The sequence below is a fragment of the Anabrus simplex genome, chromosome 2 (genome assembly GCF_040414725.1).
Source record: "Anabrus simplex isolate iqAnaSimp1 chromosome 2, ASM4041472v1, whole genome shotgun sequence".
In the NCBI taxonomy this organism is placed as follows: domain Eukaryota; kingdom Metazoa; phylum Arthropoda; class Insecta; order Orthoptera; family Tettigoniidae; genus Anabrus; species Anabrus simplex.
The window spans coordinates 712,002,594-712,021,188 of record NC_090266.1 but is presented as its reverse complement, the minus strand read 5'-3'; the positions used below and the strand labels follow the sequence as shown (position 1 = coordinate 712,021,188).

Genomic DNA, 18,595 nt, shown 5'->3' with positions numbered 1-18,595 from the left:
CTACCCAATGACGCTGGGGTGTATGCAGGTGAACTTATCAGAAGCCCTTATAAGAGGCACAGTCTGATAACTGCATTAGGGAGATTGAGACTGTGCCTCTTATAAGGGCTTCTGATAAGTTCACCTGCATACACCCCAGCGTCAGTGGGTAGGGTCTGACACATCCCACTCTGATGAGTCTAGTGTCATACCCAAGACAAAACGCTGGTTAATAGAGCAAACACCTGAAAAGCCTTACATCAGGTATGTTTTTGATAAAAGTGACCTCTCTCGACAATTTCTCCCTCATTCTAAGACTGCTTCACTTTTCTTGACAACAATGTACAACACCCAGGTGACACATTTTACAAAATTAGGCCTACAATAAAATATTTTAGAGACTGTTTCCGATTTATATCCTATCCCTTCCAAAATATCTGTATTGATGAGAGCCTAGTTGCTTGGAAAGTTCACCTAAAATGGAAATAATCCATTCCATCAAAGCTACACAGGTTTGGTATAAAGGTGTTTATACTTTGCGACTGTGAAACTGGGTTTATCCTTGATTTTATTATTTATGCTGGAAAGGAAACAAATGAAACACGATGAAAATTTCTGAGTGTCTGGGCCAGTACCATACCCTAAAGACATTTTGATAGGTAAACTGTTGTAAAGTCAAGTCAGTGTGTTGTAAAGGATTCAAACTTGATCACATATAGAGAGTAATTATGTTTTAGGCAATTTTAATGTTATTTTCATTATTTTGAGAAAAATATTTTCTACGCCACTGATTTCAATTAAATTGAAGGTATCAGTTATGTACCGTAAGTGTAAATCATGTAACTTTATTAATAGTGAAAAATTATAATCAAAATAACTTAAAATTAAGAATTCAAAAGTCTCACAAAAAACTCACTGATCAAAAGGTTAAATAGTCCATGAAATTCTAGGCAACACAGAAGTAACAAAAGTAGCTTTATCACTGTTATGTTATAAACAAAATGTGCAACTTTTTATGCTGATCAATAATATATACACTTTTCACTATTTTGAATTGTTGTAAAAGTAAGTGAAATTTTTAAAGAAAGGACTAAATAATATAATACATGCACATCACTCCAAAACTCAGACTGCTTACTTGTACTCATCCTCTGCATTTTCAGCGTGGCGTCTCATTCTTCCTGCCTTCAGGTTCTCCATTAATGTTCTAATTTATGGTATTAATGTTGATGGATAGCACAATTACATCCTGGGCACCAGAAGTGGCTGTGTGATTTTTTTTCTGCAGTTGAACAGACAGAGCACAAGCGTAGTTTCTTTCTTGGGAGGTGTACCAGCTGATGTCAGAATCATAATTTCCTCCTTCCAGAATGACATCACTATCTTCTTCGCTTTATAAGTCTAATAGACAGCCATGAATGTTACTGCTCCATGATAATTCATTCATTTCAGATGCAAATACCATGGGAACACTCGCTAGGCAACCACAACAAACATGACGACGTCTGCATTATGTTCTTTTTCCGTGTGTATGCTAGCCTTCTCCGTGACTATATTACCTTACCGATGTGTAATAATTATAAACAGACTTTCCTCTTTAAAGTAATGTATAATATCTGGTCAATATATTGACAATAAAGGAGGTATCACGAGATTAGTAAGCGCTGACATAATGTGTCAAGAACGCGACTTTAGTGGTAGAGCTATACGGAAAAAAGCCGTGATCGCAATGTTTACCAGTCATAGGGTTAACGTAAATAGGATATTACTGTAGATACTGATATGGTTCAGATAATTATTTAGTAGCATATTTTCGATGAGCTTTGTCGATTAAAGTTTCTGACCAGAATGAAGTTTCCACGGACAAATGACAAAGTTTCTGGGTAAAGCTGGACTTGAACTATGGAATCAAAACTTGAAGACTTGGGTGGCAGACGACCATGGGGAGGCTTAAGACGTTTCAAAGCCATACCCAAAAGCCACCCACTCTGATCAGGATCATCTGTAACCGAACCAAGCAGCCAAGGCAATACCCACATCGTTGTAGCAGGTGTTGCCTGAGGTTCGATGTTGGACGATGCCTAGTAAGGGCTGACTGAAGCAATGAGAACTAGGATTCCCTTCCTCAAATCGCCAACAAAAGCATGTACCTCAGTGTGATCAGTATACATATAAAATAAATATAAAAGAAACAATAATAATATGTCCTTCTGGCATTCGGCTGTGCGGGAACCTGTGTTGTCAAGCGGATAATACTGCTGGGTATAAGGAGCTCCCACCCGACTGGACATTTGGAACAATGTCGGGCTTTCAACCGTTATCACACACGTAAGAGACCTATCCCCAAACCGCACGGACATCAAAATTTTGAATTGGTCTAAAATCAACCCGCTAGAAAAAATGAAAATTAGAGAGGGGACCGATAGCCACATGGCTCTTATAGTTGCCTTCTAAGGCACGCAGGGATAACCTGTTGATGTATTCAGACCCTCCCATCCACAGGGAGGTACAACACATGGAACCAAAGCTACAATCCATTTCCTTGCCTAAGTAGTTCCTTTTAGTCGCCTCTTGCGATGGGCAGGGGAAACCATGGCTGCATTCTTTATCTGCATCCCCTACCCACAGGTAACTTGCAGACTTCTTTTAAATAGATGAAGTAATTCCATATCCATTTATTTTAACACATGAAGTTTTGCAAACAATGTAATATGTAGCCAGTGGCATCGCGTTCTATTGTATATGCTCAGTGGTTCAGTGAACCCCATAGAAAGAGATAAGTCTAAGTGAAATTACGCTTGAGGAAGTGGAAAGGATGGTAAATAAACTCCCATAAAGCAGCAGGAATAGATGAAATTAGACCAGAAATGGTGAAGTATAGTGGGAAGGCAGGGATGAAATGGCTTCACAGAGTAGTAAGATTAGAATGGAGTGTTGGTAAGGTACCTTCAGATTGGACAAAAGCAGTAATTGCACCTATCTATAAGCAAGGGAACAGGAAGGATTGCAATAACTATCGAGGTATCTCATTGATTAGTATACCAGGCAAAGTATTCGCTGGCATCTTGGAAGGGAGGGTGCGATCAGTCGTTCAGAGGAAGTTGGATGAAACCCAGTGTGGTTTCAGACCACAGAGAGGCTGTCAGGATCAGATCTTCAGTATGCGCCAGGTAATTGAAAAATGCTACGAGAGGAATAAGCAGTTGTGTTTATGTTTTGTAGATCTAGAGAAAGCATATGACAGGGTACCAAGGGAAAAGATGTTGACCATACTGGGGGACTATGGAATTAAAGGTAGATTATTAAAATCTATCAAAGGCATTTATGTTGACAACTGGGCTTCAGTGAGAATTGATGGTAGAATGAGTTCTTGGTTCAGGGTACTTACAGCGGTTAGACAAGGCTGTAATCTTTCACTTTTGCTGTTCGTAGTTTACATGGATCATCTGCTGAAAGGTATAAAATGGCAGGGAGGGATTCAGTTCGGTGGAAATGTAGTAAGCAGTCTGGCCTATGCTGACGACTTGGTCTTAATGGCAGACTGCCCAAAGCCTGCAGTCTAATATCTTGGAACTTGAAAATAGGTGCAATGAGTATGGTATGAAAATTAGCCTCTCGAAGACTAAATTGATATCAGTAGATAAGAAATTCAACAGAATTGAATGTCAGATTGGTGATACAAAGCTAGAATAGGTCGGTAATTTCAAGTATTTAGGTTGTGTGTACTCCCAAGATGGCAATATATAATAAGTGAGATTGAATCAAGGTGTCGTAAAGCTAATGCAGTGAGCTCACAGTTGCGATCAACAGTATTCTGTAAGAAGGAAGTCAGCTTCCAGATGAAACTATCTTTACATCGGTCTGTTTTCAGACCAACTTTGCTTTACGGGAGCGAAAGCTGGGTGGACTCAGGATATCTTATTCATAAGTTAAAAGTAACAGACATGAAGGTAGCAAGAATGATTGCTGGTACAAACAGGTGGGAACAATGGCAGGAGGGTACTTGGAATGAGGAGATAAAGGCTAATTTAGGAATGAACTCGATGCATGAAGCTGTACGCATAAATCGGCTTCAGTGTTGGGGTCATGTGAGGCGAATGGAGGAGGATAGGTTACCTAGAAGAACAATGGACTCTGTTATGGAGGGTAAGAGAAGTAGAGGTAGACCAAGACGATGATGGTTAGATTCTGTTTCTAACAATTTAAAAATAAGAGGTATAGAACTAAACGAGGCCACAACACTGGTTGCAAATAGAGGATTGTGGAGACGTTTAGTAAATTCACAGAGGCTTGCAGACTGAACACTGAAAGGCATAACAGTCTATAATGATTATGTATGTATGTATGTATGTATGTATGTATGTATGTATGTATGTATGTATATATATGGTTTATCAACAGCCTATTCCTTTCATTAGCTCTGTATATTCATGCACATAGCTGTAATTTTGACATCAAAACTTGGTTGCTTTCCGGAACCAGTGAAGAGGTTCAATTTCAGGACTGTGGACGCAGGCCGTGGGACGTAAGGAGAGTGCGCAAGGGGCTATGAGGAGCAGAGAAAACATAGCTCAGGAATCACTGGCAACTGGACCAGCGATAGAGTTACACCGAGCTGTCCTGAAATTAGCTGAAGCACTGTCAGAGCGCGTAGTTAAAATCTGCCAGATGTGGTGGAGTTTGAAGGGATTTTAATTTCAAGATTTTACGATTCTGGTGTAATTAACTGCAATGAGCCAGAATATTTTGGTAACTATGGTTGTGTAGCATCAATTAAACTTTTCAATAGTAATACACGTTTCATGAAAAGCAAACAGCCAAATACATCAACAAATAACAGTAGTCTGCCTAACACGTTCTTAAAGCAGCTATTCCTACACAAGCAAAGTCTTCATAATCAGAGGAAATTGGATCAGCTTACAGTAATTGCACCTCATATTCTCAGTCTTTCATTCTTCATTGTTTTGGTAACTTCGACCTGTAGCCGTATGTCTTCAACGGGAAGTCATATTACTAATCTAGCAATGTCACTATTTTACATCTATGTAAACATCAAGTAACAATACATCTCAACAAGGTATTTTTCACAGCAGTGAAACCCTAGATATTTTATACACGTGCCACCACCATATGTAGCATACAGCTTAATAAGAGTAATACATTCGCATTTTCGATATTCTGCCTCCCCCCCCCCCCCCTGCTATTTAACTTGCACTTTTTTTGTGTGCGCACTAATCCCTTGAAAAATGAAGGAAAAAAGTTTGTTTTATGGTATTTACATTCAGCTCCACACCTCTAACCGTTAAATACTCAAAAACCTAGTCTAAACATTGTTATCTTCATCTTTCCTATTTTTTCTTGCCCTCCATTATCTAGTCCATTATTTTCCAAGGTAACCTATCCTTTTCCATTCACCTTATATGACTCCACCCCTAAATCTGATATATACACACAGCTTCAGCCATAGATTTCATTCGAAACTTTGCCTTTACCTTCTCATTGCAAGTGTTCTACCTTTTGTACTGGAAGTTTTTCTTGCTACTTTTGCAACTAATGCTTTCAGTTCATGAATAAGATATCCCAAGTCCATCCTGTTTTCACACTCACAGGTAAGTCACTCTGGAAACAGAGCGATACAAAAGGTAATTTCCTTCCTACAGAATAATGTTGATCGGAACTGTGAGCTCAATGCATTAGCTTAGCTACACCTTGGTTTGAGTTTACTTACTGAACTACTATCCTGGAAGAAAACACCTCAAATGATCTATCAGATCTAGCTTCGCATTCATATAATTTTCAATATAAATAATATAGTGGGTTTAAAACTTGCCATGTTAGGTTCTTCATTAACTATCAAATCTCTGCTCCTCTTTTTTGACTTTCTATGTTCCTTATGTCTCTCTTTGGTCTTCTCTTTCTTATCCTTATGACGCTTCTTCTTGCTTCTACTTTCAGCTGAATTAAGAAGATGGTGAGATAGAACTGGCAATTTCTCCTCATCACGCAGAGGCCTGAAAGCAGTCACCCAAAAAGTATATTAGGTTAACAAAAAGTAACAAATTTTCAAAACTTTTCAAAATAATACACCCTATATGAAGAAACTTTGCATGATGATCCTGTAATAATGTCAACATTTCACCAAAATGGCTTCAAACTGTCCACGAGACAGTGATGAGGAATATTCAAAAAATGTAACCTTGCATTGGGGATTCAATCAAGATAAACAGTATTAGAACATGCTGATGCAAAACAAAACTGACCTCCAAACCATAAGATAAAATGTATACATTAAAATAAAATACAAAATAAACCTAAATATAGTACTTTGTTTAAATCCTCTATTATTATAGGTATAATATTCTAAGGTTTTGACAGTCTTCGTTGCAAGTCTTTTGGCTTTATGCAATGTAAATGAAACAAAAACTTAATGTTATTTGCTTTATATCCCACTAACTACTTTTATGGTTTTTGGAGACACCGAGGTACCGTAATTTAGTCCTGTAGGAGTTCTTTTACGTGCCAGTAAATCTACCGACACGAGGCTGACATATTTGAGTACCTTCAAATACCACTGGACTGAGCCCGGATCGAACCTGCCAAGTTGAGGTCAGAAGGCCAGCCAGCGCCTCATTCGTCGAAGTCACTCAGCCCTACAAACAAGAAACTAGAAACTTGGGAATGGCTTTAGGTGATAGTTTGTCTTAAATCAGTTGTTTCCTAAAACAAAGAATATGAAAATGCAACCATCCTTCAGATTCAAACCTGAATTTACTGCTTTCCAGATGGGTGTGTTAATACATCTGGCAACACCCAGAGCACTCTGTCAGCCATGACTGGACAAGGACTATAATGTCTAATAACAATAAAAATAGCAATATATTGCTCGTGGGCTGCAACAGTGGCACGACTCAAAAAATACAAATTTGGAGTTAATACACTCTCCAGCATTGCAGATTAGTTTTCCTTCCAGCAGCATATCTTGCACTTCAATATTCCACCAACAAATGCAAGAAGTACTGCTGTTTGTTTACACTGTTTACAATACTTCTCAGTAGCGCATTCTGTTCATCAATAGTGGCACACTGTAAAACTGTGCCAGTGTTGCAGAAGAATTTCATTATTGTCTGTGGTCCGTCCAAAAACTTAAACACGTTTATCTCAGAACTTGTTTCTTTGAGTTGTGCCACTACTGTAGCCCATGAGCAATATATTCTCAAGAACTCCAATAACATAATTAATGACATGTCTTTCAAATCTCTAACTATTAATGGACATAAAGCAACAACAAGGTGATACATTCTGAAGGAGAGTTTTTCAGCATAACAATCAACTGATATAGGTCTCACACTTAAATGCCAACTAACTGACAGAATTTGATCCCACAACCCTCAGCTTACGAGGTGAGCACATAACCAATAGCACTATTGGCCTGATTATACACTGATCCAATCAAAAACAGTGGTGATTAATTTTAAAAGCTGAAAACATCATGGTTAATAGCCTTATGCGATTGTTAATTATATATGATAACCTGTGTAGATGTGGGGCTATGTACCCGTAATTAATATAAAAGCTTTACAGAAATCAATCAAGAAGATCAGAGAGAGAGTACAGATCACACAAGACAATCCCATAAACAAAATCCTGGGGAAATTCTGGTGACGACAATTGCTATTTAGTAGGGTAAAACTTCATCAGGCATGTAAGAAAATCCAGACTTTTCAGCATTTAATTATTAATTCACAAAACTGATCAAAACATCCTGTACAAAGCATATACAAGAAAGTCTACTGCCCAAATTTCATGAATATTAACTACACTATTATGAATATTTTTTAACACTACAACCACACTACATCCCGTGGTGTAAGGGTAGCGTGCCTGCTTCTTACCCGGAGGCCCCGGGTTTGATTCCCGGCCAGGTCGAGGATTTTTACCTGGACCTGAGGGCTGGTTCGAGGTCCACTCAGCCTACGTGATTAGAATTGAGGAGCTATCTGACGGCGAGATAGCGGCCCCAGTCTAGAAAGCCAAGAATAACGGGCGAGAGGATTTGTCGTGCTGACCACACGATACCTCATAATCTGCAGGCCTTGGGGCTGAGCAGCGGTCGCTTGGTAGGCCAAGGCCCTTCAAGGGCTGTAGTGCCATGGTATTTTTTTTTTTTTTTTTTTTTTTTTTTTTTTTTTTACAACCACGAGAGAGGTCAAAATGCCTGCTACACATTTTCCAAACTTCATTTTGACTACAGTTTTTAGCGCAATGACATTTCCTAATTAGTGGCCAGGATCATCTATAATAAATGTAATTAATTTTGCATTATTGGATAGGGCATTACGAACAAGTATGCCTACAACTGTCAGAGTGCTCTATTAACTATCATAATAAAATGTATTATAACACATGTCTGCAGGTCTCGTTGGGATATAATCATTTGCGCATAATTATTCTATCAACAACAGTAGTGTCGTCATTCGTCAGCTTGTCACAGTACAGTAAACATGCCTCACCGATAAAGAATTGCCGAGTCCATTGCATGACATTCCAGAAGACATGTCCGATGTAGAGTGTGGTCTAGATATACAGGGCGTAAGAAGAATAGCTGGAGACAAAGATTACTGCAAAGCAAGTGATCACTCAGAAAGCAGTGATTCAGATCACACTGAATACCGGTCAGGCGTCGTTGTCGTTATAAATAATAATCAGTATAGCAACTTGGGTGAAGTTATTCTTGATTTATACCATATCCAAACTGTAATGATGCCTTGCATAGGCTGAGTATTGAGGAGTTTTCAGTTATTCCATTACAGCCATAGAAACTGTAACCTGTAAGGCACAGTATCAGAGGGGGACGCAACAACCAGGAAATAAGCCTCCCAGAGCCAGATAATAAGTTACGACTTACCAATGGCATCATACAGTGGACTGTAGCAGACTTTGGGTAGATTACACCTGGTAGGTTTGCTCGCTAAAACATTTTGTAAGAAAATCTAGGACCTACTCCCAATGCAAAGCAGCATTTTTCTGTTGACAGGATAATGAGTGTGTGGTGTCTTTTTATTGATGAATCAATATTGAAACACTCATAATAATGTAAAGATACAAAATTAACGACGTATCTATTGGCATGATTAGTGGAATATGTGTTCAGAAAAACTGGAGGCCTTCATGGCCTTAGTGTACACTCATATTCTTGAAGCCAGTAGCACAGAACTTGCTGAACTGTGATCTAGGAAGTATGGGCCGCCTTTCTTCAGTGAATTTATAGGGGGGAATACTTTTCATAAAATTCAGAGCTTTTTGCAATTCAAGGTAAAGAAAAACAAGATAAGGATGTTCGAAGACAGATGAATTTGCTCTAGTAACAAGTGTCTGAAACAAATTAATTGCAAATTGTCAGCGGACCTATATTCCAGGTGAAAATATTACAGCTGATAAACAGTTCTTCCCAAGCAAAGCAAGATGTCCATACTTACAATACATGCCCAACAAACCGGAACTCATAGTTATTGACTGAAAGTTTCTTTGCAATGGATCCTCTTACCTATGAAAAATGAGCTAAGACCAAGTGAAAAGAAACTTACCGAGAATGTGGTATTGAAGTCAATGGAGCAATTTCAATTTTTTTTAAAAAAATTACAATTTGCTTTACGTCACACCGACACAGATAGGTCTTATGGCAATGATGAGACAGGAAAGGCCTAGGAGTGGGAAGGAAGTGACCATGGCCGTAACCACGGAAAACCATCTTCAGGGCTACCGACAGTGGGATTCGAATCCATTTATTCCCGAACGCAAGCTGACAGTTACATAACACAAACTGGACAACAGTGAAACTTGACACGAAGTCAAAAGATAATTAGCACTGTTGGGACCATGGGCCGATCAAGGAGAGAAATTTCCAATGCTGTGAATGCTAAGAATGCTCCTCTTTATGATTCAGTTGTCCTGAAATATTCCAATGACACATTCACAGTGTATAAAGGTAAACGGAATAAGAATGTCCTTGTTATGCAGTACAATGCACTCAGAAGTTGAATGTGTAGCAAATCCCAAAAGTAAACCAGCCTGCTTCTACAACAATACAAGATATGGTGACGACATGGTTATTCAGCTAAGTTGTCCAGCTCAAATAACTCGTGAACCGTTCAAGATAAGAGTACTTGCCACGGTAAAGTTTCCATAATTAATTTATTCTGAACATAGCAATACATATTTGAATAATAATGAGTAACTATGCATACTGAGAACGAAAATGTAATAATTTCAATAGCAGTAAAATGACCACATCGGCGGTTCTAGTCAGGATCAAATAGCAAGAGGTGGCCCGTTTCCTTGATGCGGGCACTGTTGCCTTGTGGCTGCCAGTCGGAGGCTGTGCCATCACTGTGCCAGAGAAGTTACAGTACCAGTCGCTGGTAGCTAGCTGAGACTTACCGTGATCTGTTCATTACCAGTTCTGTGCAAACACTGTACCTTTAAGTGCTGAAGTTTTGTTATAGTGTTTGTAGATACTTACAAAGCATTAACTGTGAGCGAGTTTTGCGTACAATTGTTGCTATTATTAAATTGTTCAGAGAGGTAGAATGAGTTGTTGTGTGGTATCTAGGTGTAAAAGTTATTTTAGAAAAACAAAAAATCAAAGGGGAACAGACATGGGTTATCATAGGTTCCTAAACGATCATGTGACTTGCAAAATTTGGTTGACTAAATGTAAACAACTGGACTATGTTAACTGTCTAAGATAAAATTCTAATGAATGAAGTTCATTACTTCTATGTTAATTGTAAAAATGCACATGTATACAGCGAACATTTTTCTACCTCTGATTATGAAGATGACCTGAAAAATAGATATTAGGATTACCTCTAAGGAAAATACTGAAGTCAAGCGCTATCCCATCTCTGAAACTATCGGGGCATGAGGAACAACAGGATACAAGTAATTCAAATTCGGCTTTGTGACTTAAAGTGAGAAAAAGTCATTTAGCTGCCTAGGAAAGACTGGACTATTTAACCCCATAGAAACCATGCTCAGAAATAGAAGAAACTTCTAAGGATATCTCCACTGAAAAAGTGATTGAGGGCTGTGTTCACTGTATTCATTGCGACCAATTACTCAAAGAAAATGAATCTTTAAAAAAAGCAGTTCACGCTTTGAAAACAAACTTGAATGTTTTGAAAGAACAATGCAAACATTGTAAAATAACTACCGATGAAAACCAGAATCAATAAAAACCCACCGAAAAGTATGCTGGTAAGGCTTAAGAATTAAAACTAGAACTATGCGTCATTAAATGCAAAAAAACGAAGAAAACATGTATGATGAGATGGCTTGACTGACTGTTCACACCTATGATATAGATGTTGATTCCCATAGAGAACCTGAAATATTTGTCCCGAATGAGTAAATTCATATACCAATATAGCTGGCCCGTTATTGGACACTATAAATTTTCCAGCAAACTCATTCCTGGTTGCCAGCGCTTTGCCCCAGTGTGGTAAATTAGGCTCATCAGTTGGTAAATAGCACATCCACCAAGACGCATGGCTAGTGCATACCGTGGAGGCCACTGCGTAGGCTAGTTGGAGCCAGGCAGGCATCAATTTTTGAAAATGAGACAAAGTCACTCATAGTGCATTGGCACTGCCGCTGGCTCCCAGTAGCCTACGCAGTGGCCTCCACGGTATGCACTAGCCAGGTGTCTTATAATGTCCAATAATGTTCACACCTACGCAAATGCAGTCAATGGCATATGGAGTAAAAATTACTTGGACTGGCAAAGACATTTCCCATTCAGTAATAACGGTATTATCTCCTAAAGCCTACAACTTCTGGAACGACAAGCTTGGATTCCCTTTGCCCTCATTAACAACTTCAAGCAGGTGGTGCACAAAGTTTACATGTCATCCTGGTATATTTGATAACATACCTACTGAAGTTGGTGTCAAAATGTATTGAAAATTATTTATCCACAGCAGATAAACTTTGTGTTCTGAGCTTTGATGAAATACACAAACAGCAAGGTTGTTTATGATGTTTGAATGGATAAAATTCTTGGTCCTCATTTGAAAGTTCAGGTAGCCCTAACTAGAGGATTGTGCGTTCAATGGAAATAGCCTGTGTATTTTGATTTCGATAAGACTATGAATCAATCATTACTTTTCAAGATCATCACCGCTGTAGAATCTTCAGGAATTACAGTATTAGCCACCATTTCTAATTTAACCCTGGACCACGCGCGTAGGCAGTGTTTGGAATGCACTTTTGAATTACTGATTTGTATTATCGTTTAATGCGCGCTCAGCCCGATTAGGTCCACTGCTAATCTTCGCTTACTCTGCTAAGCATCAGACAGCGCTACTGATATGTTGTGTAATGCTGCAGTTCAGCGTGGGAACAGTCGTGAAGACAGCTTCCATCATTCAGCTTGCCGGCAGTGGTCCTAACACCGCAACGCGCACAGAAATGTAAGTATATTTTTGAGCTTACGTTTATTGTTCCAAGCGGTGTTATACATTATTTCCGCTGTAACAACATACCTTCCAGAATGTTTTAGTGACTAATGGAGGTGGATACTTCATTATGTACATAATTGCAGGTATGAAGTATTATACGTGTATAAATATAGTAATCTCTCTTATTTTTTTTGCTACAGGGATCGAAGAAGATATCTTCAACCTGATTGAAATCCAACAGTGTCTTATGGAACTCTCGGAGCAAGACGGAGTAGACAGTGACTGTGATTTCGAAAGTGACATTGATTTTGAAGGAGAGGGGTTCGTAGGTGATGATCATTCTAGTGACTCCGCACAATCTATTACGAGTGATATTCCAATGGAAGAGGACATGGGTTAAAACTACGTCAGATTTTATATTGGAAAAGATGGTGAAACGATCTGGAAAAGTATTCCTGTGGTTCTGAATGATTCTAGAACCCGTTCGAAAAATATCGTGAAGACGTTTCCCGGGCCAAAAGCACGTGCACGAAACACCCCGACACCGATGGATGCTTTCCTGCAAATAATTTCCCTAGAAATGATCAATGATATCGTAAGATATACTAACATTTACGTTGCCAAGTGTCTGTCAAAGAATCCGGAATCGCGAAGTAGGGACTACAAGGATACTACACGTACCGAGATTATGGCACTTTTGGGGGCATTATTTGTAATTGCTACTAAAAAGGGCAACAGTGCAGATACTTTAGAACTTTGGTCACGAGATGGTACTGGAATGATAATCCTGAGAGCAAATTTTAACTCCAGGCGCTTTTTGTTTTTGATGAGATGTTTGTGTTTTGATGACGTAAGTACTAGAAACGTATGAATTGCGACAGACAGATTAGCAGCCATCAGGGAATTTCATCTGAAGTTTGTTGCTAATTGTCAGGCTTCCTACTGTCCAGGGGAGTTTGTAACTATTGATGAGATGTTGGTAGCTTTCCGTGGCCGCTGTGGACTTATCCAGTATATGCCTCTAAAACCAGCTAAGTATGGGCTCAAATTCTACGCTCTGTGTGACAGTAGAACATTTTACACGTTCAATTTGGAACTCTACTGTGGCAAACAAGCAGAGAAAGAATTCACATAGGAATATTACCACTGATAATAATTACTATAGTAGCATTCCATTGGCCGAATACCTATTGGAGCAAGGACTGACATTCATCGGGACACACACAAAAAAAAAAAAAAAAAAAGAAAGGAAATACCTCCCGAATTTCTAATGGACAAATCTTGCTAAATTGGCTCTAGCATGTTTGGATTCCAATCTGGTATGATACTAGTGTCCTATGTGACAAAAAGAAGACAGTTGTCCTTCTATGAACTATGCATGATCGATCCCACAACTAATAAACCATTCGTCATTGTTGACTATAATGGGACCAAGGGTGGCATAGATACTGTTGATCAGATGTGTTATACATATACAACAGCAAGGAAAACCAGGCGATGGCCTCTTGTAGTGTTTCTCCATGAACTCGATATTGCAGGTATAAACTCGTACAAGATATTTCTGGCCAACAGCCCATCAAAGGTTTGTGTGAGAAGGAAATATCTCACTGAATTTGGACTGAGTCTGATGGAGGTAGATCTCCAAGAAAGAGCTCAGCTTCTGTCTCTTCCAAGTGTTTTACAGGTATTCTTATCAAAGTTTTATGAAGCCAAAGAGACTGTGAAGTGTGCATCACAAAAGAAAATTTGCTTCATTTGTGGAACGCACAAAAATACGAAGACTGGTGTTACCTGTGACCTATGTCGTCGAAATGTGTGCCGCAATCATAGTCAGCATAAGGTTACCTGTAAAAAGTGCAGTTAAGAAGCTGAAGACGAAAACTAAATGTGCTTCATTTCATTGGGAACAGCAATCTGCTATTTGATTTCAGAACTCTATGTAGAGGAGTCCCGTGTTTGAAGTTCTTGACTTGTATTTGTGTGTTCTCTAAAACATGTTCAATTTCATGAAGTGTATATATTTTTGCCTTTTTAGAATACACATGACATCTTTCAATTATTTCAATAAATTTTCTTAACCTAAGAATGATAAAATTTACATAATGTACGAGAAAGTTGGCAAACTACGTTGTGCGGTCCAAACTCCGCCGCGCGCACAGTAGCGTGATACGGAGTGGCGTGCGCGGTCCAGGGTTAAGACACTGTGGAACTAACTTGAAACATCAATGCTGAACACACATTTTATTAATCCTGCAGATTCTGAAAAGAAGGTAGGATTTTTGCAGACATTCCTCACTATATCAAACTTTTCAGGAACCACTTTCTGGATGAAGAGATCATACTGGAAGATGGTACAAAGTTAAATGCGGGAATTTTGATTGACGTGTTGAAGAAAGGCACTTGTGAAAAGGAACTGTGCCACAAACTTGATCCTTCTTTTCTTACTGTAAAAAGGGAACAAAAGACGTGTTGAACCAAAAGTATAAGCTGTACATGTTTTTAAACAGTTATTAGAAAGAAGGCTTTGGTATAACAACTCGTTATCAGCATAGTAGTATGATGTGGCAATAGCATAAATTAAGCCAGACCAGAAAGCACTTTATCAGGCTTACAAAAGTGCTGCTGCCCAGTGCTGTCTGGCTCATGAATTCACACATCGCTTCAGCAAAGAGAGACATTCCAGGCCGCAGTTGGCCAGCCCTTGCTATATGGTGCTGAGTTCCAGGTATATAATATACTCCAACAGTTCTGGTGTTAAAGTAGAGATTCAAGTATTAGTTATAAAAATTTACAAACACAAATGTGGCAGCACTCTGTTGTGGGGAATACTGGATTACTTAATATCTTGAGTTCTATTTCTAGAAATTTGTAGGAGTTAAGAGGAAATAATTAAACAGCTACATAAGAAGAATGATTAATAAAATACAGCAAGGTTAGGGTAAAAACAATGCAACTTATTGAGTGAAAGGAGTGTGCTGATCTATCATCAGTGTATCATAGAAGAAAAGCATTAACACGAATGGCTACACTAAGTACTGAACTGATGGGGAATCAAAATGCAGTTACCTTTGTACAAGAAGTAGCAAGTTAAAGATCACGTTATGATGGCACAGTGGATATCAAGAAACAGGTGTTAAGTAATCCTGAATGAATCTTCAACTTTTTTTCAGGATTTTTATGATGGAAGCCATATGCATGAACCATTGGGCAATATTTGTAATTCTTAACATTAAATTTATGATACTCACTCATCAAGGTTGATGTCCAAAGCCTTATGTGGATCATCATTCGGTCTACTGTCCACATCATCTTCATCAGATAATTGAGCTCCTTCGGGCATTTCACCGATATCAGTATTGACAACATGAAGGGGATAACTGTCCTCTTCCTCTGAGGTAACAGCATCCTTTTTCCCTAAACAGATGAAAAACATTATTTCTCTACTCATTTTGCTGCTTAAGTTCATACTAAGACAAAGAGGGTTGCTTTGAAACAAGAGCATTTTATCATTTTGTTTCTATTTTGTAATTTACAAAACATATTAGGAAATACTGATATATAATTCTTCAAGCGTGAACAAACTGGAATTCAAGTTACCTTAGTACAGAACCAGATAAGAGTAAAAATTATGCTATATGTGCTTGTTCATATCTCAAAACCTGATTTTTTAAAAGACATTTGAGTGCTGAACTAGTGTAACAATTATTTTGTTTGTTATATACTATACGAGTATAAAACTTCTCTCACCAGTTTTACTTTTCCTTTTCTTCTTTTTCATAGTTTTACCAGTCTTTTTCCCAAGCTTAAGGTAACTGTCTGATGATGCTAAACCTGCAATGTGAAGACAATATCTGAAGTAAAATACAAACATTCAATCAATTCATGGCAACTTAAGGACAGTGATTGTAATTTCAGGATACTACTGTAAAAATTAATGACTGTTCTCAAGGACATATAAATAATGCACAGTAGAGTTTTCCACCTATTCAATACAAAGTTGTATTTACCTATTCAATACAAAGTTGTATTTACAATTTTGTGGAAAACTCTACTGTGCATTATTTACGTGTTATCTCAGTTCAATACAGACCAACAATATGAAGTTCATAACCCTTAATGTTTTGAAGGAAGAAGTTGAATAATTTAAATGGGGGAAGATCAACAAATGTAACAAAATGGATAGAACCTTCATGAAAATAGTAATCGAACATCATTTCTTCCCAGTGTGTTAGAAAAACTGCTGATCATAAAAACGGCAACATCAGGAAGAATGCATCCGATGAATCCAACAAGTGCAGAATGCAGAACATATAGATCGTGGACAGACAAGATTTTCACATGCTTACAGATTAGCTGTCATTGCTTTACACACTTCCCTACCATGGTCAACTCCACACTCTACTACTGTATAGAAGTGGATCTCTCCCCCTGCCTGTGCAGGCAGCCATCCTGCTACCAGTGCATTCCCTCTTCATGTCTTCCCCCACAGCATTTTCTGTCTCTCACATGTTTTCATTTTTTCTACAAGGTTACAGTCATTAAATGAAAAAACATTGCTGAGTGTGACCATTGGAAAGAATCACTGAATTACAACTTTGTTAAGAGAGAGCCATTTTATTTAGCTACAACTAGTCAAAGAAAATGTAATGTCAGGGGCATCTATCTGGACAAAGACAAACATAAAGCATCTTCGGAGATTGACATCTATTATGTTTATATGCAATCCCCCTTCGTTAATTTTTGTAACTGAAAAATAAAATGTATATACAGAGGATGCTGGTTAATTCGACATTGGATAATTCAAAAATTGGATAATATGAATAAAAGTTTATTCCTTTGAAATTTCCATTCTGATCTACGAAATGAAAAAAAAAGTATTTAATTCAAATTTTTGAAGCTTAAATTTGGATAATTCGAAGCCAGGATTTTATTGCAAGTTAATTCTGTAACGGTTCCACGAACTGAAGCCATCAAATAATTCCCAAGAATTCTCTCTTTTTATTGCAGCTTCCTAGTTATGGTCAGGTAGTCGCTGTTGTTAAGAGACTTAACTGTTATCTCTGCGACTCTCAATGAATTTAGGAGTGGAATGCCTTCAATCTTCAAATGTGAACCTTTCTGTGTGTTCAAAATGTCAAAGCATGGTGCATACAGAAGTTTAAAAAAAAAAAAAGCTGAAGTGCTAAGAGAAGTGAAATGAAGAGTAAAGAAGAAGACAAATTGCCACAGAGTATGGAATCTCTTGTCAACATACAGTCAAAATCATGATCATGGAAAGCTGAGTTTTACAAAAGGGAGGAAAGAGGAAAAGAATGAGAGGCAATGAATTTCCCAATATTGATGAGCGTGTTTTACAGGGGTTCCAACAGTCCTGTGACCATACCGTTCCAATAAGTGGCCCATTAGCAAGATCTAAGGCAGAAGAATTTGCCAAAGATTTAGGCATTGTTAATTTTAAAGCAAGCTGGAGATAGTTTACTGGTTTAAAAAAAGAAATTCCATTTGTTTTTACAAATGTGACTGGTGAAAGTGCTTCAGTTAATGAATCAGTGGTTAAATAGATTGTCTGAACTCATCACAGAGCCTTCAACGCAGATGAAACAACTTTTTTTTTAAAAGTGCATGCCAGATAAACGGTAGCAGGAAAAACAGCAAGGAAAGAGTAACGGTTCTAGTTGGGACAAACAGGGATGGCTCTGAAAAGTCACCTTTGCTAATGATAGGGAAATCAGCAAAACTAGGATGTTTTAAAGCTGTTAAAAGTCTTCCAGTACAGTATGAGGCAAACAAAAAAGCCTGGAGGACTAGTGGACGTTTTGAATATTAGCCTGTAGTGCTAGACCAAAAACTGTACGAGGTTAAAAGGAAAATTTTGCTTTTCATTGATAAGTGCATGGCTCATACCAAGATTCCAAAACTAAAGATTCTACTTTCCACCCAATATGATGACAGTCAATGGATCAAGGAGTAATATAAAATTTACAACATTTATATCGACGGCAGGTTGTTATTAAAATCGCGGACAATGTCAGGAAGCAAACTAAAGTTGATCTGTTAGATGCTACTCGAATGTTAAGGAAAGCTTGGAAGCAGATTACTGAGCAAACAAATGCAGACTTTTTCCGTAAAGCAAGTTTCAAAAATAAAGAAACTAATGC

General features: G+C 38.1%; 1 protein-coding gene across 1 annotated transcript in view; it reads right to left on the bottom strand.

Annotated features, from left to right (window-relative positions):
- Positions 1 to 18,595, bottom strand: part of g (adaptor-related protein complex 3, delta 1 subunit-like garnet) — a 580,467-nt gene that overhangs the window by 138,239 nt on the left and 423,633 nt on the right. The window contains exons 18-20 of the mRNA XM_067141336.2: positions 16,185 to 16,268; positions 15,686 to 15,851; positions 5,810 to 5,990 (exon numbers count right to left, since the gene is read on the bottom strand). Of these exons, the coding sequence (XP_066997437.1) occupies positions 5,810 to 5,990; positions 15,686 to 15,851; positions 16,185 to 16,268 (431 nt within the window). The remainder of the gene's footprint in view (positions 1 to 5,809; positions 5,991 to 15,685; positions 15,852 to 16,184; positions 16,269 to 18,595) is intronic.